General features: G+C 35.9%; 2 protein-coding genes across 8 annotated transcripts; one reads left to right on the forward strand and one right to left on the reverse strand.

Annotated features, from left to right (window-relative positions):
* The first annotated feature begins 3174 nt into the window (after window positions 1–3174).
* On the forward strand, window positions 3175–7181 carry LOC107222383 (tRNA-uridine aminocarboxypropyltransferase 1). Of its 2 annotated transcripts, XM_015661771.2 has the most exons (4): window positions 3179–3687; window positions 4606–4746; window positions 5062–5245; window positions 5385–7181. In XM_015661771.2, the coding sequence occupies exons 1-4, from the start codon at window positions 3442–3444 to the stop codon at window positions 5717–5719; spliced, it is 906 nt and encodes a 301-aa protein (XP_015517257.2). In that variant the 5' UTR covers window positions 3179–3441; the 3' UTR covers window positions 5720–7181. The 2 variants fall into 2 exon arrangements, with proteins under 2 accessions (XP_046588908.1, XP_015517257.2); XM_046732952.1 differs by lacking the exon at window positions 4606–4746 and having other exon boundaries at window positions 3175–3687.
* Window positions 7182–7382: 201 nt separating this feature from the next.
* On the reverse strand, window positions 7383–21701 carry LOC107222968 (F-box/LRR-repeat protein 20). 6 transcript variants are annotated; one of them, XM_046732948.1, is made up of 11 exons: window positions 21550–21659; window positions 19960–20356; window positions 18707–18774; window positions 17720–17929; window positions 16760–16827; window positions 14138–14267; window positions 13579–14040; window positions 13175–13366; window positions 12999–13100; window positions 12044–12259; window positions 7383–10811 (listed from the first exon to the last, which is right to left on the reverse strand). In XM_046732948.1, exons 4-11 carry the CDS (start codon window positions 17738–17740, stop codon window positions 10704–10706), a joined length of 1299 nt encoding a protein of 432 aa, XP_046588904.1. In that variant the 5' UTR covers window positions 17741–17929; window positions 18707–18774; window positions 19960–20356; window positions 21550–21659; the 3' UTR covers window positions 7383–10703. The 6 variants fall into 6 exon arrangements, with proteins under 6 accessions (XP_046588904.1, XP_046588903.1, XP_046588905.1 ...); XM_046732947.1 differs by lacking the exon at window positions 19960–20356 and having other exon boundaries at window positions 21550–21700; XM_046732949.1 differs by lacking the exon at window positions 19960–20356 and having other exon boundaries at window positions 18707–18769; window positions 21550–21695.
* Window positions 21702–22135: the final 434 nt, after the last annotated feature.

Below are 22135 nucleotides of genomic sequence, written 5' to 3' on the forward strand. Positions count from 1 at the left end.
ATGATCAAATATTAAGTTGTCCGTACCTGACTTCTTAGCCAACTACCCGGTTTTATCACCATCTCTAAAGCTATTTCTTTAGCGAGAGAGTTCACCGCCTAGTGGCCGTTTATAGTACTAGTATACTGAGGTTTACGGTGAATATATCCTCTACTTGTTTCAAAGCATGTGGTGTTTCTTTTACCGTTTTGTTGCCTAGATTCATGCAGTTATTTTATTTGAAGTACCTAATTGTTTCTGTCAACGAACATGCGACTTGGAGAAACAATACATGAACTTTGAATGAAAAGATATTTAGGTAACTCAATTTTCGAAACATATCAAAAGGTTCACTCGAATCAATACCTCACTCGATCGCGACAAGAAAGGCTTTTGTTGAATCAAGGAGTTCGCTTGACTAAATCATTTTGACAAACTAACTAGATCGAAGTTGTTCAATTCAAGTCATCGTATTTAGAACAAATAAATGATATTAGAGTGAAGCGAATGGGCTCCAACAAAATCTATTTTGTTGGTTCAAGATTTCCTTTCCCTCCGTGTACGCTTGACGATTTCCAAACATCTGCAAAATCGGGGTTTCGCATAATGATAATAACGACAGCAGTGGAATGACCCCATCGCTATCTTAACGAGGTACATTTATATACAAATTCTGGAGTTGCGAACGTTAAATTTTAGTATACGCCTAAGCATGAAATCGGAACTATAATTACATGTTGCAATGATCATTCAGCTAAACTGAATGGTCAGGAAAAGCAGATATACAGATTTCAAGAGACTAGCCCGTATATCAAATAAACGCAAAGGATTTGCATTGCGTAAACAAGAAGTATTTAACGTGTGTGTGTTGTTATTATTATTATTTTTTACACCGGCTTCGTGTTACGCCAAATCCCTCTATCTCTGCTTCTCATACATTTTGTGGTTTTTACTGCTCACGAACACAAGCGAGTCGTATAAGGGCTCCAAGAAAAAAGTAACCCTCGAGATTTATTACGATGTGGGTAGTTTTCTAGAGGGTTAAAAGCTGCAGGATAAAATGGTGAGAAAATGGCGACAGCTGTCAGCAGCCAGATACCAACCAGGATAAAAGTTCTACAAATCGATAAATTCTCACCTTCGTTGCTGTAGTGAAATTTTATGACCAATTTTATCCAATTAATGAATGGCGATTTGAATAATTGATTGGATCTAAAGAATGGGTATGGCGCAAGCGACTCTCAGACACTGCAGCTTCGCTAGTTGAAAGTCCCGTTGTCACGGTGACAACATGAAGAAAAAAATTCATTAAAGCGATTAAGAAAACTGAATGTATTTCATATAACGTTGAACGTATTAATTCCTATACCAGACACCATTTTATTCGTGGAATTATCCTCGATCATAGATATATAAGAAAAACACTTTCAACTGTTTGCAGATTGAATTTGTTGTTTCAGAATTATACAGCCTGTTGGTACACATTAAAAATTTCCTACGTCTGAACGGACAAATAAGGAACTAAATGATAAGAATTAAAATAATATGCCATAATCCTAGCGTTGTGTTCCCGTGAAGATACATTTAAAATGCATGGTTGGCGGTTGATTCTTCGGTATTATAATTTTCTATCATCTGCACATCTCCCCGGCCCGGTATATTAAGCTCTAGAATGAATTTCAAGTGTGCAGAGAAACGTCCAACTAAATCCTTCTTCAAATGCTAATTAAAAGACAAATCGACAGGACTTGACAACCTGCTTTGCATAAGCGAAAATTTTACATTCAAGATTCCTCTGCGAAGATTCATTCGGCTTTAGCATAATCACGAATTAAAGTTCTCTATCACACGTTCCGTCGTATCTCGGTCTGATTTGAGTATTCTTGAACATATCAGCGTGAAACTTCTGCAGTATCCGGCTAGTATTTCCTGCGACGATGGGTGGAGAAATATGACTGAAAAGGATACGATAACTTATTACAAGCGATTCACGGATGATTTTAATTACAAGCTCGGCAACGAGGCGAGTCCTTCGGTCGACATACACTCGTTAATTGTGCAACATACTTTTTAATTGGCTGATCACAGAGACGGGATGTTCGCTTTGACAAAGAAGTAAAGAAAGAAACGAGGCTATCTTTTTACTCGCCTAGTGATCCAGATTTCCCCTGATTTTGTTAACGACATCGTATGTCGTCGTTTTGTTTATGTTTATATCAATACTCATACCATATATTGCACATGATATGTTTCACTGTTAATATTCGAGCATCAATTTTGCCCGAATGCAACGTAAGTCAGTTTTTTTTTTTCCGTCATTTTCAAAAAGTGCCAAACTTTGTGACTTGGGAAACTTGCGCCCTTTTTCCTGATATTGAGTACAACGCTGAGCCGGAATATCACGGACCAGACAATGATTTCCAGACATTGACCAAAGACGCGTCGTTTAATCAGATTACGGCGTAATCAAATTACCAAACTATTCGCCGTGAATCTTGAGTGAAACGGTTGACGGGCCCATCGAGAACTGAACTGCAAAAGGTTAACGGAGCGCATATATAAATACCTATACCTTCATTGAACTCGGATGGATGGTTTCGACGGGCTATTTTCGCATTCAAGACAATAACATCTTTTTATGCCTCCTATCGTAGTCTTGATACATTACCGGGAGAACACCTATAATTCACACGCTAAAAAAAATTATCCCAGATAATCAATTTTTACGCAGAATGTATCGCAGAAATACTGTCACCTTTATTTTGCAGTAAACCGACGATACTTACTTGTAAAATGTCTCGTAACATCGTTGCATCAAAGCAACTCGAATGGAGAATATCTCGAGCAAGATAAACTTACACCTTGTCGAATGGGTACTCGGAAAGAAAATTAAATATTTTTCTAACTAAATCGTTATTATTGGTCAAGTTTAAGCAAATTTGATGTTTTTATATTCACTACGGAATTGGCTTGCAAAGACTGCTAACTTCATTTGCAAAACGCTCACGTTCGAACTGAAGAAAGTACGAACATTGCCTAAATAATATATCACGATTAAGCCTCGCTCAAACATCGCGGCATGAGCAATTAATGGCGACTTCGCCACGGATACGAGTTCAAGGCGCCATTTCCTTTTTCTTGCCTTCTGCGCAGGCACTCCGATACTGAGTGTGATTGGAAAACTGGCGTCCATCATAATGGCCCAACTCTCGCTATTTTTAATATATGCAGATATAACATAGCGGCAGGAATTTGGATAATGGTGACACGTCTGTGTTTTGAATAAAAAAGGACAATTTCAACCAATTTTCTTGACAAACGATTTGAATCTGTAACGGAAATCGAATGCTTCGGCGATGTAGCGGTGTGAAGTTGCCACAAAGATGGCGTCGCGTCACTCACACCGAGTCAAGTTGCGCGCTCTAACCAAACGCACGTGCCCGTGCGTCTCAGAGTCACAAGATGGCGAAAGAGAGTTTGCAGCTGAACTTTAAGCACGTGCAAACAGACAACAGCTTATCGGACTTGGAAAAGGAGCAAAAGATTATCGACAGGGCGCCTTTCGTTAAGCTCAAGATCCGAGATGCCAAAATTTTAGATTCCATTCAGGGCAGAGAGATTTGCGACAAGTGTTATAAATCGCGGAAATTTTTTTGTTACTCTTGTTGCACACCTGTTATCGACGAACGATATATACCTCGAGTTAAGGTAAGTTCATTCGTTCGAATACTCGTGAAGCGTAGCACTGCTGTCAACTTTAACATCTAGCCTGGACTTTGATTTCTCAATTTATAGTATACAAAATACGCATTTGAATCTACTCAAAAACTTCTGTACCATAAACTGATTTTCAACAAATATTTCACGCTATTCCAGAAAAACCTTTAAAAGTGTACGATTTAAACCAAATTTTTGTTCTATTACTTATATTCGCAACATTTATACATTTATATGTCTTGTTTTTGAGGAAAAAAGCTTCAGTTTCAGATACAGGTTTCGATCCCAAAACACTTCATTCGTTTTCATAAAAACCATCAGTAAGACAGTCATAAGTGTCAATTCCAATTTATTTCAATTTTTAAAACTCAGTGACGCGCGTTATTACCAGTCGATGTATTCGTGATTCTCTCGACTATCACAACTTTTTAGCCTCGACCGTCAAAGATTAAACGGACTTGAATTGTAGTCGAAAATTGGCAATGTTACCTGTGACTGAATCTGTGCTCTGGAAAACGGAAATAGAATATAATTCGGTGACCAGCACGGTCCGCTAAATTTTCGAATGTATGTAATTCTTGCCGACTGGTGCGATACAAGCAGCGCACCACAGTTGCCAACCTAACTACATTACCAATCGGCGAGTGTTCGATTTTTAAGATTTGAAAAATTCGGATCATTAACGGGCGCTTGGCACTCGATTATACTAATAAAGAAGGAAACTACAATCAGGTCACTGGATAACGAATTTTTAACGAAATAAACTTTCACGATCGTTCTCTGGCTCGAGAAAAAGGAATTCTTGAATTGTATTTTTATTTATTGGTCCTTTCATCGTTCAATTTACAATAGATCAGGTCGTTCTACTACAAGGTGAAGCGTTTCCATTTCAACTTTTTTTTGTTCAAGTTGCCAATAAAAATTGATATTATCAAACACCCTCGGGAAATCGATGGCAAGAGTACGGCGATCCACGCGGCATTAATAGCCCCAGAAGATGTACGAATATACACATATCCAGAGTTTCCAGAAATTTTGGTGGACGACAAGGTGACTGTATTCGAGGATGGATTATTCATTGTATGGTGGCAAAACTTGCACACGTAGAGAAAGGATTTTGTTGAACTTACTAAATATAGCTAAAGAAATTTTTCCTCGATTCGAAGAAATATCATTTGAACCAATAGAAAAGTGGTCGGAGCAATAATTTGTATTATCAAGTGAATCTGCACATTTACTTGAATTAACAAAACATGTTTCCTCGTATTTGGAGAATTCAAAAAATTTTTAGTATGTATCATCCATAAGAAGTGAAGTTCGGATTGATTAATTGCATAGTTATAAATAACAGTTTTATTTCTGTAGGTAGTGTTGATCTTCCCAAGTAAAACGGCATGCAGTATAGAAGATTTGTTCACAAGGAAAGTCGACCATGGAGGTCACTCAAAGGAACAGAGAATACATAACGAATTTCCAATAACCCGGGCGATTTTCATCGATAGTACCTGGCACCAGACCAAATCTATTTACAAGGATCCAAGACTTAGAGGTTGGTATTTACGCATTTATAAATACCACGTTATAATACTTAATATGGCAGTTCACGTGATGCAGGCTTCAGTATGTAATTTAGATACAACTTTGTGGTTAAGTGCTTATTGTGAAATAGTTGTATATAATTTTCGTAGAACTGGATTGCGTTGTTTTGAAATCCCGTATTTCCCAATTCTGGAGGCACCAGAAATCGAGTCCAAGATGGTACCTGGCCACGATAGAAGCTATCCATCAATTCTTGGTTGAGCTACATACGAACGCGTTCGGCGCGCTCGAAAATTATTCTGCCGAGCCTCTTGAAGCAGTTGAGGCGGAAAATCCAACTGAAGATATTGCGGAGAGTTTTCTGACGCATAAATACTCCGGACAATACGACAATTTGTTATATTTCTTTAAGTACATGTACGAAAAGATTCACAGTATTTACGATCATGATAAGTTGTGGGCCTACAAACGGCCACTCATATAAAGAGATATGATTAAGTTACCATTAATCTGTTTGCTATACCATCACGTATTTTATAGTACAATATTTAAATAGAAAAACGACTAGTTAATGAAGATAGAAGGAGTCGGGTTTCCTTTATCTCCTGATAAGATGGTCATAGACTTTGTCGATGAAATCATGTATTTTAGTTAGCCGCTAGTACCAAACATCAAAGTGTAGCAAAATTAAATTGTTGTAATTCAATATCAATTGGACAAGCCGGACTCCGCAAGCGTATTCACGTAGAGGAGTTTACGACTACATTTGTTTCTTGTCAGAAGGACGATTTCTGCATACAACAATATCCTTGAATATAGTTTATTGTATACATGTATTAATGAAAATATATACAAGACACACGGTTGCTTATTACGAGACAGCGTAATTACATGATATATATATAATATATATTTATGTATAATATATTGGTATAATATTAAATAATATTATGTAATCTAAATCAACGTATGGTTATCATAACGGTAGTTATTAGATATTACTGTTCTATAATCTACACAATATGGCCAATGCAAGACATAATCGGACAGTCCATGGGAGAGTCGTATTATCAATGTAATACGGTATCATATAAGGTTCACCTTTAATGTTCAACAATTACTTAAGTTACACGTGTTTCGAAAAAAAGAGAAAAAAAAAAAATGCAAACGCCATAAAAACATATTTGTTTATCGTACACATTGAACGGAAAAAAAAGGAATCAGTCTTGCCTCGAGTCATTCAGATTTGGTTCCCATATCGAAAATCGAATTTTTATTTTTTTTATTTTATCTTTATCCCTATCCTACGACTATATTCTTATTACATATTTTTGATATGAAAATAAGCTAATACAGTGCACTCTGTCAATAGGGCCGCTTCCCGCTTTCGTACACGGTTGCTGTCCCCCACTCCCTGGCCCAAGTTTATATTTAAAGCACAACTCTCTCAATAGGGCCGCGCCGAAAATGCGATGGTTCTGTCATTTCTATTACCACATAAATGAACTTATTCCCCATTGAAATACGTAATCTTTTACATAGAAGGTTTACATGAATAATTATGTATATAAAAAAAAAAGATGTGTTAATCAAATATTGACACAGAAGTGTTTTTCAGGCTAAAATAAAACGCAATGGGAGTCTAATCGATGTAAACAATCTATTCGCGCGTGCACGAGAGGCTGGCCCGACTGAAAGAGTTTGAAACCTTTTCGTGGCGCGATGCTCACGCAAAGGTAACTGGTACTCTTGTATTGTTGCGGCCCTATTGAGAGAGCGCACTGTACTATACGCAAGGCGCCTCACGCCTGTATAAGGTATGAAACAATCTATTCGTAATGAAGCCAAATGATGAAGATGATTCTTATCAAAGGATTATACGTATTTGATTCATATGCAACTAAAAGCTTAATGAATTATCAATCTGGTTTTGTTGAAGCAAGGAATTTGTGTACAAAAAATGTTTAAAGTATGAGCAATCCAAAATATAAAAAAAATTCACGAGCTATTTTACGTTTTCAATTTTTTGGATTTGTGTGAATCACTCTTTATAACTTCCTGCCCTTGGGGTTCTATATTGTAACATAACTAACAATGAAAAAACAGTCATTGTCGCAAGTCAGATTTCAGTAGAAAATTTTTTTTTCTTTTCGTTTGTCGGGATGGGGGATGCAAGCAAATGAGTTATCCGAACAAGCAACAAAGTTAATCCTTAAATCGTAGACGAATATTTTATTTCATAGCGATTTTAGTGTGATTAATATTTTTCCCCCATTCTCCTCCTTTCCTGGGTAGTATTTAATGCAACACTGGTCCTAACTACAGAGTGACTACACATTGATAGAGTAGTAATAAACACATAGATCGTTTGGAAAAGTGCCTTTTGCGTAATGAGAGTCCAATAATACAGTGTTGCGTGCAACTTGAAACTCTACGTAAATACAAATTGCGTTATGTTGGGATAAATATTTTGCATTGACAGTATAGGTATGTATTATTTTTCGATATACAACATACTTCGATTTGCTCCTTGGAAATTGTATTTATCATAGGGTATGTTAATTTTCTAATTATGTTTTTACTTTATTTTATCTTTACCGTTTTTACGTTTGGTATAAGATATCGATATCTGAGAGCCACTTCACTCATTCATTCATTTACAAATTATTGTAACTGGTATTAATTTACTTGTATCACAGGCGTATTATGTAATAAAAGAGGCGTTCGACAGGCAGATAAACACTTTTGATGGTTTCTACGTTTTTCTTTTATATTCAATTCATCTATTCTACTGCACAGCCAAACACTTGCTCAAACACACTCCATTTTAACGAATAAATGAAAAAAAAAAAAAAAAAGAATGAAAATGTTTCAAGAAAGTTTGATAATATTTATATAGAATCACGTGTGACAAATACCGAATTTCTCATCTTACGTACCTACTCTATATTCACTGGACGTACAGCTAACCCAATCTCAACCAGCGTTCACACTTTGAAATTAATTATTATAGGAAATTCAACTCTATGTGATTATAGTGCACTTGACTATTAAACAACTACCGTTGACTTCTGCAAGAGTTTACCGTGACACTGACTGTACGAAGGGAAGAAAGTCAAGATGGTATCAACGTCGCTCATGAGAGGAATCTTGCAAACTCATGACCAAACAAGATTTTAATATGAGATCAGAATTTTCGGGGACCAATATTTTCAAAACGCGTTCACATGTGGCATTAAAAATGATTGAGGGTAGTGCACATCAGCGGTACTGTACCCGTAATGATGAATTTCTCCTATTGGGTTTAAAAACCACAAAAAAAATTTTAGGCACACTCTAATTACTTAAATATATCGAGAACGCAACTCTGTACTCTATTATACAGGGTAGTCGATTTCATTCACCTCTGGCGAACATCCCAAGAATGAAAAGGTACAAAAAAAAAAGTTTTACACAAAACCTAAGAGTGTTTCGAAGGGGAAAGATGATACCGATATGCGTTGGTTTCAGGGTCGTACCATTTCCGAGATTTCGCAACTAATGTCTGATTTTAGACGGAGAATATATATTTTGGATACAAGTAACTAATGGCGAGATAATAGCAAGCTTCGGATTATCACTCTACGTGAAAACCCGGAAAACCTAGAAAATCTGGATTAGTCAGGTTTTTATTTTACCTGGAAATATTATGGAAAAGTCCAGAAATCTTACCGAATTTTTGGCAAATTTAAATTGAAAACTCAAATTCTTCTAATGTTTCAACGTTTCTCTTTTCGTTTTCGAGATATCCGTCTGGAGCTATTAATAATAATCAATCACCTTGTATATAATGTGTAGGGCTCATTATTCGAAACGACTTATTCACTAAGCCTAACACCAACACCCAAGCTAATGTCGATATAGCACCGGCCTCATCGGAAATACCAAATAACTAAGTGTTGCTACCTTTAGCAACGAATAAAAAGAATACATTACGTTGGTGCCAAATTTAGTGAAATAGCCTACATACGCATTAGTAACATACATCAACATTTGCACAGACTACACTTTACGATTACGTATAATTCTAAAGACGACCAGCAGCGTATAAAACATATCTTATTATCATAATAATAATGGTAATTATTATTATTATTATGGGTAATTTGTTTCAATTGTTTTTTTTTTCATTCTTTCCGCTTTTCTCGAAATTTTCTTCTCGTTTTTTCTTACAATATTATATAATATATTTTTAGATTATCGTCAGTTTATTCAAATATATAAGGTATATCGCGGCAAATTTATTGCCACTAATGATTACTTCGTGTACATATCACCTTACTGTATATAGATATGGGATATTCCATGCCAACTTGACCAACATTCAACCTTGATCATTTAGGATTTTATCCATGTTTTGCCACGTTATTGACATCTGTGAACCGTACATTTGTTCTGAGTACGATTATTTTCACAAACCATTAGTTGTCCATGAATGATAATTATTATTGTTATTATTATTGACGGGCCACAGTCATGAAAATCAATTTCTTCAACTATTTACGTAGCTTTACTCAATCCCATAAAAAAAATTTCACCGAACTTCCCGCGAATGTTGGTATAGTTGAAGAGGAATGCCCCACATATACATGTATAATACGAATGCAATTTCTGATTACACATACCAGTGTATCTGATCTGCGGTAGGCTACTGAGAAATATGTACTTCAAACGTGAATTGAAATTACGCTTTGATCCGTTTGTCAGTCTCTGTACTCTCCTAGCCAGGATCACGACAAAAGCGTCCAAGTTGAGTAAAAAATGAAAGAAAATTAATGAGAATGATTACATGTACATATAATACTTGGGCAATTCGCAAATAGTTACGCATTACGATGTGACAGATATAAGTTACGAAACAACGAAATAAAATCCCCAGCGGGTCTGTTGAATCAAATAATGACGCGGTAAAGAAAATACCAGTTTCAACCAGTTACCAAATTTCTGACAGCAGCATTGCGTCTTTGTACCGAGTGTCGTACGCTTTGGCTTTTAAGAAACCAAGAAACGATAAGTAGAAATATAGAAACTAATGGTATAGACTTGATTATCACACTGTTACTCGCACTGTGTGAGTAAAGCAACAAATCTCGTGCGATGTAGAAATGACTTCCAGCACTAGCGACGCGCTATCCATGTGTCAACGACTCAGATGCACAGCAACAAAATCTATTCGTGATTCACTCTCCAAGCATGAGACGGGCAGAACGCATTAAACAATAATAGATAATGAATTATTATTCAATCGTTGACAAGTACACGGGCTATTGATCATCGAAGATTCAATTCGCGCCGTCAGCCAACATTGCATAGTGATTCACCGCATCAGGCATGTATCGTTCTCCCGATTCCGGGTATCGCGAACCGTTCATAAATCCCGTAATCACAACAGTAGCCCATTACGTTTAATTATCAAACAAATGAACAGATCACAGTATCACGCAACATCTGCAGTAACGTTGTCTCGATGCTCCAGCACTTGGTGGAGGTGTGACTGGTGCAAAATATGCGTGAACCTTTATGTTCGGAAGGTGTGTCTGTAACAGAAATTTCAATCCATACTCAACACTGACTTTATCATAACGAATCTCAGATAGATTACAGAGGGTTCGGAGTTGTAATTTAGGCACACGTCCAATTTTATACCCCTAGTAATGTCTTCTCTGGAACATCTACTATACACAGTCTTCGACCGTTTCAGCTTTGGGCAATACATTTCTTCGACGGAACAAGATCTTCACGTTAGGTTTGCCCGAATTGAAAATCCTCTCGAAATATAGAATTTTTAGTTCAAGCCTAAGAGGTGCCTTTTATCATGTGACGCGTTCGTATTTTATTAGAGCGGAAAAAACACTTATTCCAGCTTCTTTGTGGAATTTTTCAAAATAAAACGTGTACTACGATTTCGCAATTGGACTGATTTCATGTCAATGTAAATATCTGAAAACATACTTGTTTTCATTGATACCTGCGAAGGTCGGCTTCAGTCTACCGATTCGAAGAAACGGTACAAAATTTCCTGATTTGACTAATTTCTGGTTTTCGGTTGTTCCAATATAAGAAAAAGGTATCACTATTTTTCAAAATAATGTGACTACACGATTATATCCATACAAGGACGTACTCACGATTATTTCGGAAAATTTCGCGAAAAAACTGCAATAAGTAGATATGTTTTTTTTTTGTACATGTTATTTGAATGGAATAAAGTCGGCTGCTGCAGAGACACCGCTTAGACTTAAACTTAAAAAGATTTTTGTTATGGAATCCATGGAATTATACTTCAAAAGGATTTGTTGTACGGTATAAGATACAGTTTAGAGATTGTTCTGGCAAAAAAATTAATAACAATATATTACCCTAAATTTGAACAGTTTAACGGTGTTTAGTAGATGGTCGCAGTGCTTGTTGCAAAAAAAAAACTTGACATCTAGAATCTCTTCCAACGTAATTCATCCGCAATTTGATAGTGTAGGTATACTCACCAAAGAATGGAAGACTTGATTGTTGCAAAACACCGGAACAAACATTATTTAGAATTCAATTAAATCAAGAACTCTTCAAAGGACTGCATATACTACGTAAGTAGCACCAGGCAAAGAAATTTTATTGCAAAAAAGTCACAGAATATACTAGAAGTTCATGACGTCAACTTGCCTCCTAAAAATTTATCAATATGTGTCCCATGAAGTAAGAAAAAAAATTGGAAAAGCAAGTAAACCGCAACACGTTCAAATAAACGTAGAATAAAAAGTAATGGACAAGTTACCCTCAATCTTCGTATGCCAGCTCTAGTGATGAGCTGACAGTCATAGAGTTCGATGCGCTGCAGATTGTGACAAGCTTGGAGCAAATGATCAAGACTGGCATCAGTGATCAAAGGACAATTGTCCAGTTCCAGAACTGCCAGGTGTTCGGACGCACATGGGGATAGTGCCAGTTGCCGAATACCCTCGTCAGTTATAAGTTCGCAGTGGGATAAGCTCTGTTTCAACATTTTTAACCCAAGTTATTTGAATTGTTCAGTTTAAGGTGGTACGTGTGAGTAGTCAGTTGAAAAAGTGCACGAACTTTGAGTATTTATATTTCTTTGACCAATTATTCAATTCGATTAGGGTTCGTTTTATACAAAGTATGTAGATCGCACTTCATTTACGTATTTTTTGTTTACTACAACCACATAATAGCAAACATTGTTATTTACAGTAACGTCGAACATTTTGTTCGGTGACATGTTTTGCAATTTTATGGATATTTCAAAAACGCCATTTTAATTATTTTTTTTTATTTTTGAGACAAAATCATTATCGTTTGAAATTGAAATTCGATTTTTCGTCAACAGTTTACAACTTCTGCCATCACATTAGCTGATAGATACGATAAGAAAAAGTGAGATTTTGGCAAAAAGGATGAATTATTCAATAGTACTGTATTCAAATTTGAAGTAAATCAGTTGGGCTGTTTTTGAAATATCGTGGGCATTGCAAAAAATGTCGCTGAGCGAAATAATTGACATTACTGTCAATAACAATGCTTCCTATTAATTGATTCTCGTGGAAAAAATTCGTTAACAAGGTCTCATCTACATAATTTTGAATAAAATGAATCCCAATCAAATTGAACGATTGGTTGTCGCGATATAAATCCCCAAAATGCACCCACATTCTCAGCCATCTACTCGTATGTATGCTCCTCAGAGGATGGAAGAAGCTTGCGCCACTCACGAGTTTTTCCAGTCGAGGACATCCCATGGCCAAATGGATCAAGGTGGCATCCGTAATCAAGACGCACTCCTCCAGGTCCATTTTCTCCAACAATCTGCAATTCTGAATAAAGTACAGGTTTGTTTTGAATTCCGAATTGCAGATCAGACTCAAACAGACTAGTGTGAACAACTTACTCTGGCCAAGGCTTGGAACCCAGCATCAGTGAAGTGCGTGCATGCAACACATTCAAGTGTTCCTAATAATGGACAGTGTTGCGCCAGTGTTACTAACGCTGCGTCTGTAAGATTAGGACAGTTGGACAAACAAACGTAGTGAAGTCTGGAACACCGCTCGCTAAGCTCTCGTACAGCATCGTCAGTGATATTCTGAAATTTTATTTCAGATTGGATAATTAATTTGACCAATATTTCTTACACGAAATTCTTTTCTGTCAGAGCAGTCAACAATAGGGTTGACATTTTTTTACCACTCTTTACTAGACATCGAAATAAAGTATACAAACAAGTAATGGAGTAAGTATTACGAACATTGGAATGAAATTAATGGTAAACTGCTGACTTAGAAAGAAATTACTTACTCTACATTCATGTAAATTAATGGCCTCCATGTTAGGACAATACCGAGCCAAACATTTGACGGCTCTGTCAGTTAGTTGCCGGCAACCTTTGCTAAGAAAACTTCTTAGCTCTGGACATCCCCTGGCCAAAGCTTCAACCCCGTTATCCGTGAGAAGTTCGCACCACGAGAGGTTGACGTGCGTCAAAAGAGGGCAGCCTTCGGAGAGATCTTTTAGAGAGAGGTCCGTCACTTCGGGACACGAGTCTAAATTCAGTCGTTGTAATTTTGGGCAATGACTACTCAACGCAGCACACGTTGTGTCCGATATCTTTTTGCATCGACTTAGATTAAGCTCTTCAATGTTCGGACATAATTGGGCCAATGTTCGCATCGAATTGTTCCCTATACTTTGGCATCCCCTCAATGATAACTGTCTAAGAAATCCACCACAGCGTCTGGATATGTTTTCAATAACGGGACCCTGAGGATGAGTGATTTTAAAAATATTCATATATTAAATCGGTGAATTTATACATTTCAATTCCCTACCAAGTACTTTCACAATGAACTTGCTTTACCTCGACATCCCGTTGAAAATCAAACAAATCAATTCTCTGCCAGTTGGATCCATCCAAGGCCAGAACGTTCCAAGCTTTGCTGACTTGGGCACATCGACACAGTGAAACCACGTCCAAGTATGATAAAATCCTGTCAAATTATAAATAGGTATAGACCGGGAGCCCATGACACTTTTTTCATGTCTCATTAGTTCACACTCAGCAGTATAAGACCCACCCAAATCCTACCTTCCAACACACGGAGATGACTTCGCCGAACGTAAATCGTGGACCAAAAAGTGGGGGCTGTGCCGGTAAAGCTGTATTAAGAAATGCGGGATCTAGAATTATTACTTACCGTGACGGCGTTTGTCGCAAATTACTATAAATGAAAAAAAAGTTTGGGCGGACGGCATTGCCGAACGTGTAGAGTGGATATGACGCGAAGTGACTCTGTTTATTGTTATAAAAAATTGTTAATAAAAAATCATAACTTCTTAACGTTCGGCATTTTGTTAATTCATATAATTATATACCAAAACTCGAGATAATATGATCGCCGAATATTTAGGTTGGATCGGGGGCCAGCCACCTACGCGTACTTTTGTCGTAAGGGTGTAGAGTATGCGTGTATCATACATTTACCTTTGGAATTTTTATAGCAACTCATTACAATGCAAAATATGAAAAACTAGCTATTGCCGAACAATTTGAATGGATCTGCATGACGTAAAAAACAGTTGTAAATTGTCGGCCCAATGCTCATATATCATAATAACTACCTATCGTTCGGCATGCATTGCATTTTATAGATGTCCATTATAGTAAGCAATTTGTCAAGTTGCACGTTAAAATGACGGATACAAAGGAAGTTATTCCAAAAAAAAATATCAAGGCACGCGGCGCCAAGTATTGAAAAATTTAAACGTATACACCTCTTGGATAACTATAGTGGCGCGGCTCGGTGGCAGATTCAGGCAACACGTGGAAGTGCGAGTGCGGTCAGCTGTGCGGTTTATATATCAATTCAATTAAAAAGTGCTCTCCGAAATAAACAAAAAATGGGTGGTACGAGGTACTGTTGTGTCAGAATACGGGCTCAAAATTCAGATTAGACATCAAGAAAAAAAAATATGGCCGATTTAAGCATGAAAAACGTGGAAATTTTTGAAAAAATTTGTTTTCTGGATTTTTTCTTGCAATGTTACCGCCAAGAACTCATGCTGTAATCATGATCAGGGGTGTTCACGATAGTTAATGTTTGACAGGGAATTTTTATGTAATCATTGAACCACTCCTTTTTACAATGTAGCGGCAAGCACTTAAATATTCTACAAAAATATAAGGTAATTTTTTTCTTGAAAAGTATTGAGTTCAGCACAAATTATCTGTGAACAAAAATATCTTAGAATTAGTCAAAGAATTCCTTCAATTTCTTTTTTAAATTTTTAGAGATGATTTTTGGTTTTCCAAAATATCTAAAACATTAAAATTTTCGAATTTTTTTTTTTATTCTGAAAAAAATTGAGGATATTCTTTAATCGATTCTAAGATATTTTTATTATATAACATTTTTTACTGAACTCTATAGTTTCCCAAAAAAAAAAATATTCAAGTTCACATATTCTACTATTTGCACAATTTTTTTTTCGAAAACTATTGACCCTTGGCAATATGAATGTTCGGCGATTACGTTTTTTTGTTCGGCACACCATAATTAATTGAAAAATATCTGTTACGGAATTTTTGCAAACCCAACATAACAAAATCGGCCATTTATACCGTTGTATTAAGGAATTATTTATGGATTCTTTTTTCCCTAGTTACATGAAATATTTCTCATCATTTTGTTCGGGGGTTACATTGATACGTTTATTATACTATTATTAATCATAAAACACCATTGCCGAACGGTAACAAGTAGTACTGTTGACTAAACTTGGATTTTAAGGTCTACAAAGTTCAATATCCAATTAATTTGTTCGGCATGTATTTTTTATACTTCCATTTTATTTGACAAACAATATAAAATCAGTGCCGAACATTAATGTGTGATACACGCATACTCTACACCCTTACGACAAAAGTACGCGTAGGTGGCTGGCCCCCGATCCAACCTAAATATTCGGCGATCATATTATCTCGAGTTTTAGTATATAATTATATGAATTAACAAAATGCCGAACGTTAAGAAGTTATGATTTTTTATTAACAATTTTTTACAACAATAAACAGAGTCGTTTCGCGTCATATCCACTCTACACGTTCGACAATGCTGTCCGCCCAAACTTTTTTTTCATTTACAGTAATTTGCGACAAACGCCGAACGGTAAGTAATAATTCTAGATCCCGGGTTTTTTAATACAGCTTCACCGGCACAGCCCCCACTTTTTGGTCCATGATTTACGTTCGGCAAAGTCATCTCCGTGTGGTGGAAGGTAGGATTTGGGTGGGTCTAATACTGCTGAGTGTGAACAAATGAGACATGAAAAAAGTGTTATGGTCTCCCGGTCTAGTATAATCCAACTTCTTTTTGTTACCGAACCGTGTGTAATTGCAGTTATTTTTTATCATCGATGAGCTTCTATACTACCATAATATTAAAATACATAAAGGATGTGTGTTGAGACAGAAAAACAATACCTAAGTAATAGTTCCTTTGGAAGCTTCTTATTAATCTGTGCTTCATCATCATGAAAGACTCGTGTCAACTGAAACAATAAGGATTATTTATTATATTGGATGATTCATAGGATTGAAAAATTGCATAAACAAGTTTGGGTAACACTAGGGTGTACATGAAAATTTGACATGGGTTACTGGTACTTACTGGATTATTACTAAACCTATTATCCAGAAAAAAAATATTTGATCTATTTCATTTTGGAAGTGCTTCACATATTGCAGCGCTTTCTAACATTGCAGTTGAGTTTCCATAAATGTAGTTTAGGCCTCAAAAAATTTTGATATTCTGTAGGAATTGTACATTGATACAATGGAGATCCAGGTATACAATGCTATGTGTGAATACTTTTCATCGGAATGTTACTAATTTCAAAGCACATTCAGAATGTGAAAATATTATATAAACTTTATTTATTGTCGGGTACATCTTGTGAACTTATTGATAAGAACAAATTTTAAGTTTTTTGTGAGTTTAAATGATGACAAAACTAAATGTTGAAAATTAATGGAATAAATAATAAACTGTCAATTATTTCAATGTTCAAAACTAGTGAATATTCGATTATAGAAAAAGCAATGCTCTGCCCTTGGACGATCTTTTTCTCTTTCTGGATATCCTATCTTGCACTCTCGAATATAACTTTCTTGCTGTTTAAGTTCTTTCACTTGAGCAGGATAATACTAATATTTGGCCAACTCATTTAATTCAAAATCATTACAAAGTTGCAAAAAAGTACATTTTTTCTAGATTTTTCATTATTTCACAGTTACTAACTTCGCTGTCATATAATTTTGATTAATATCCCGAAGTACCAGCAAATTGTCGCATTTTTCCCGGTTCTCAAAATTCCCTGATTTTTAGCTGCGTTCACGTTTTTTCTTAAACGTACACACAGTGATAACAAGCGGCGAACCGACCTGCATGTAAGACTGCTTCATCGTGGTGACAGGATTGTTGTGATTGTGTTGAGCAGTGTAGTAACCACTGTGATGGTGGTGATGATGGTGATGATGATGATGATGATGCGAGGGTTGCTGTTGTCGCCACCACTGACCCCCGCCGCTTCCGGCTTCCTCGACTCCTTGTATCTGACCTCCACCACCAACGCCGATTCGACTTGCTTTTTTCTAAGAAAAAACCGTTGAACTTAACTTTTTTCACGAGGAGGCTGTTGAGTAATCCTTCATTGATTTATGATACTGATTATGTTGCGTTCTGAAATGAGCGCAATTTTTTTACTCGCATGTTCATGCGTGCTAAAAATCACGTACACATATGGGTAGATGGGTACGAATAACTGAGTCACATTAATGGTATGCCCAACCCCAAGCAATGCAAATAATGAATGAAAGCAATGAAGTTATTGTAACACTTGAAATATAGAACAAAGTAAAGTCTGTTGGTATTGTATCATCATAACTTTATCATTTAATTAATGCTTCGGTATTCACATTGCTCAAAGTATATATTACCCCCTGACAATGAGATCCAAATTTAACATGTAGAATAATCAGCTGGTGCCTGCTTATGAATAGTTATAAACGAGCACAGAAATGTTCCGTACCTCTGTGAACGTTAATAATAGGCTGAACTTGTACTTTCGACAAGCATATATTACGAAAACCAATATACTGGAATGTTAGTGCTGAGACAAGCAGATAAGCAGTAATGATCCGTAACTTCTAATAATTGTAATACGCGCCTAGTATTGCAGAAATAAGAGTGCTTTCATTTTGCATGAAACTAACTCCATGATTATTTTAGTATGAACAGATATTTGCGTATTATTCACAGCGATGTTAGGCGGTCAAAAAAACAAAAACAAAAAGAAAACAACAAAGATCTTCTGAATGATGTAATATCAGTGAAGATTTAGTTTTCCTAGATTTAGTAAATATACATACCCGTTAAATGAATTAGATAATTGTCTCCGCCGATAGTCAACAGTCACTTTGTACATACAACTCCTTTACTTTAGAAAATAAAATAAAACTGATTATTCATCAGGCTAACATAAAAAGGTCATTAAAATATATTCTACTTATAGGACATTATTTTTTAAATCTGATAAGATTCATGGTCAAATTGTTCATTTGCTTCATTTCATTAAAATTTAATTCTACCTATAAAAAGGAATATTCATAAATTTTTTGAATTATATATCCTCACTGTTTTGGAGTTACAAACTTTTTAAATGATTATAAAATGAACCAAAGTAAGATGTTGAAAAAATTCAAGACACATTTTTCATGCTTCGAGTGAAAAATTCTTTGGAAAAATATTGAAAAATTATAATCGTATAAAAATCAAACTCGAAAAAGAATTCTTATAATCTCGATGATTACATTAAGTAAGTTTTCCAAAGAATATTCTTGAATATATTTGTTTGTAAATTTTAAGCCAACTATCATTACGAACCTGTTTTGTTATATTTCTATTATATATTTAAATATCAATTGGGTCAAATGTCAACTACCGAAAAAAAAAATGAATTTCTCATGAGGCGAAAAATTTGTTTCATGGAATTTACTGTTGATTGAGCGTTACGCTATGAAGCTGTTTGTTTCTTTAATTAGGAGAAAAAGTTTATCACACAAAAATTTTCTGTTTAGTCTAGTGAAAAAAGTAAAGTCCTGTATACTGTATCTTAGTCGACTACGCATTTCATGAAGTAAATTTCTTATCTAACGAGATGCTAACTTTTTTTCGCAAGAATTCCATCAAAATTCAAATTTGAATAAACAATAAAAAAAATATATTATTAATAAAAGAATAGCGGATGGGAGTACCATGTTGAAAAATAAATTTCTTTTGTGTTATTTTTGAAAAAATTTGTTATTTATAAACTTATGATTTATGAATATTCTATTTATGAATCTATGACTCGAGATGAAAGAAAATGTTTTGATGTATTTCGACGTCTCATTTAATTTTACAGTTATATTCATCGGAAAAATTTCAATGGGAATTACTTAAAACTTCCATTACTGAAGAACATATCGAGATAGAAATGTAAAAGATATCGAGAATCATCTTTTCAATAGGTACTATGAGATGAAAAAAAAAGTTAAGCAAATGAAAAATTCCACCTTCCTATCTTATCCAATTTAAAAAGAATTTCCACTATACGTAATTCTCGCAAACAAAATATGATTACATTTCATAACAGAGTGCTTTTGCGTCACTTGCTTATCCATATTTCTCTCTCTTGCTCATACCATTTGTAATTGTCTAATTCTCATTCGTAATGTTTCTTATTTGCATATTATACTTCTTCATCAACATTTCCCAATTCTGCAGCTTGAATATACATATACTTGGTACTATTTTTGCAGCAATTCTTAGAATAGTCAACGCTTCACGAAGAGCGACTGAATGCTTAGCTCTGAATAGAACAGCAACCGAACAGCCTTAATCCAACCAATCACAAAACAAGTGCTAGACTGATAGTAAAATTATGAAGTCATCAGATAACGGCATCTAAGCCATAGCTATGAACCACTGACTAGTGTGCAGTAGAGGGAGCGATTTACGTCACTGTAATTCACTTGACACTGTAACATGATGATAGAATGATAGAACAAAAACATTAACAATGAAGTACTTGGTGTATGCGAGCAATAAAATTATATATTCAACTAACTTCATACAATCTGTACACGGTGTCCCAATTCAGTCAAATCAATCGAATATATTGAACAATAATTGACTTTAAAAAACAGTTGAAGTTGGCGCAGTTATCATAGAGGGCATGAAATGTGAAAATTTGAACAAATTAGACACGTTTTTGACTAAGAAAAATGAATTCTTGCTTTGGAATAAAAGTTATAGCAAATGTTAAGATGATTTCTGACATATCTCTTTTTTTGTCTTGAGCATAGAAATCCAATTTGTTTATTCTTTGAAACTGATAATCTTGTATGAAACACAATTCTATTTCACCTCAAACACTTTCAAAGATGTTGGGCAATATTTGTGCCTGAATAATAAGCCAAGTCTTGCAATAATGAATATCTGTAGACAACCTTTCATGATTGAATGTGGTTTAGAATTGCAGAGAACAATAAAATCAACAAACATAAAAACATTCGTATTTTAAATTAGTTGTTGGTTGCAGTGTTTACTACATCACTCAAATTGTCTATACATAGAATTGAGGGTAGATTGATCAGTTGTTTATTTCGATATTTTCGCAACGACGATTGCAAACGTATACAAGCATAAACATTGGTAGATTAAAGTATAAAAAATAACAAGTTCTTTGTCTCGTGAAAAATTGTATACGAAAAAAATAAAGCACAACTTATCAGAATCAATATCTACTAGCTTGGAATTATCATTCCAAAATCAAATAACAATGAAAAAAGTAACGATTTTTAATCCAGCCAGACGATGGTTCCGTTGTAAACAACAAAGGAAAAACCGCCTGTAGTAAGTCGATGAGGCAAGTAAAATACAGAGGGAACAAAGAGACACCGACCGCGAGATTGGAGGATGAAAACACAAGTATAACGGCGAGGAAGAAGCTTCCGTGAGCCGCGAAGCAATCGGCGATATCAAACAGTGGTTCGGATAGAGTCTAACTGCGGTGCGAAATTTTGAAGTTTGTGTCGCAGGCCGAGGAGACAGAAATGCGGATCAGCTGTTCGCCACAGTAATGACAACACGCATATACCGTGCAGCGTATCCCGATGTTCGATATTACTTGTTTAACGATACCTAACAGGATTATAGGCGCATGGGTTACCTCGAGCTTGGTGCGCCCGGAGTGTATCATCCTTTTGGTTGTCCTTGCTTCTTTCAACTTTCAAAATTACCGAACAACCACAAGAAATTCACTTCGACTGGTTATGCTGCTACGCTTCACTAAAGAAATGGCCGAGTCCACTGAGCGTAGAAGATGCTCCTGAACCTGGCTCCGATTGGGCGCAGAGTCTCGGCTTGGCGACAGTCTGGCCAATCAGCGGGCCGCTCCTCTTTGTTTATCCGATTCTGATTGGCCCCTATTTTCACGACTGAATAACAAACAAACAACAGAAAACGCGGAGACTCGCGACGTCACAACCCGCCGAGTTCGATGCCTTCCGAAGTATCGACACAAAGCGAACCTTGTTTACGCGGCGCGAGTCGGTTGATTTTACAGTTACGCGAATTTTAGACAGACTCTGCTGCTATTGCCCTCTGGGTCACCGTCAATGCCAACTGAGTCGTATGAGTCATTTTCTGGCATTCTATGTTCTACGCAATTTGGATTTTATGTTTATTGACTCCTCCAACGCGTTGCATAGGCTCTACGTAGAAATCTTTCTTACCAGCAGTCGCGAAACTAACCG

The sequence above is a fragment of the Neodiprion lecontei genome, chromosome 2 (assembly GCF_021901455.1).
Source record: "Neodiprion lecontei isolate iyNeoLeco1 chromosome 2, iyNeoLeco1.1, whole genome shotgun sequence".
NCBI lineage: Eukaryota > Metazoa > Arthropoda > Insecta > Hymenoptera > Diprionidae > Neodiprion > Neodiprion lecontei.

Excerpts from the sequence above, each read along its gene's own strand:
- LOC107222383 (XM_015661771.2), top strand. The coding sequence starts at position 3,442 with ATGGCGAAAGAGAGTTTGCAGCTGAACTTTAAGCACGTGCAAACAGAC. Across the intron at positions 4,747-5,061 it reads AAATTTTGGTGGACGACAAG|GTAGTGTTGATCTTCCCAAG; the intron begins GTGACTGTATTC and ends TTATTTCTGTAG. Across the intron at positions 5,246-5,384 it reads CAAGGATCCAAGACTTAGAG|AACTGGATTGCGTTGTTTTG; the intron begins GTTGGTATTTAC and ends TAATTTTCGTAG.
- LOC107222968 (XM_015662561.2), bottom strand. The coding sequence starts at position 21,579 with ATGATACACTCCGGGCGCACCAAGCTCGAG. Across the intron at positions 14,268-16,759 it reads CCAAAGGAACTATTACTTAG|GATTTTATCATACTTGGACG; the intron begins GTATTGTTTTTC and ends ATAATTTGACAG. Across the intron at positions 13,367-13,578 it reads TTAATTTACATGAATGTAGA|AATATCACTGACGATGCTGT; the intron begins GTAAGTAATTTC and ends ATAAAATTTCAG.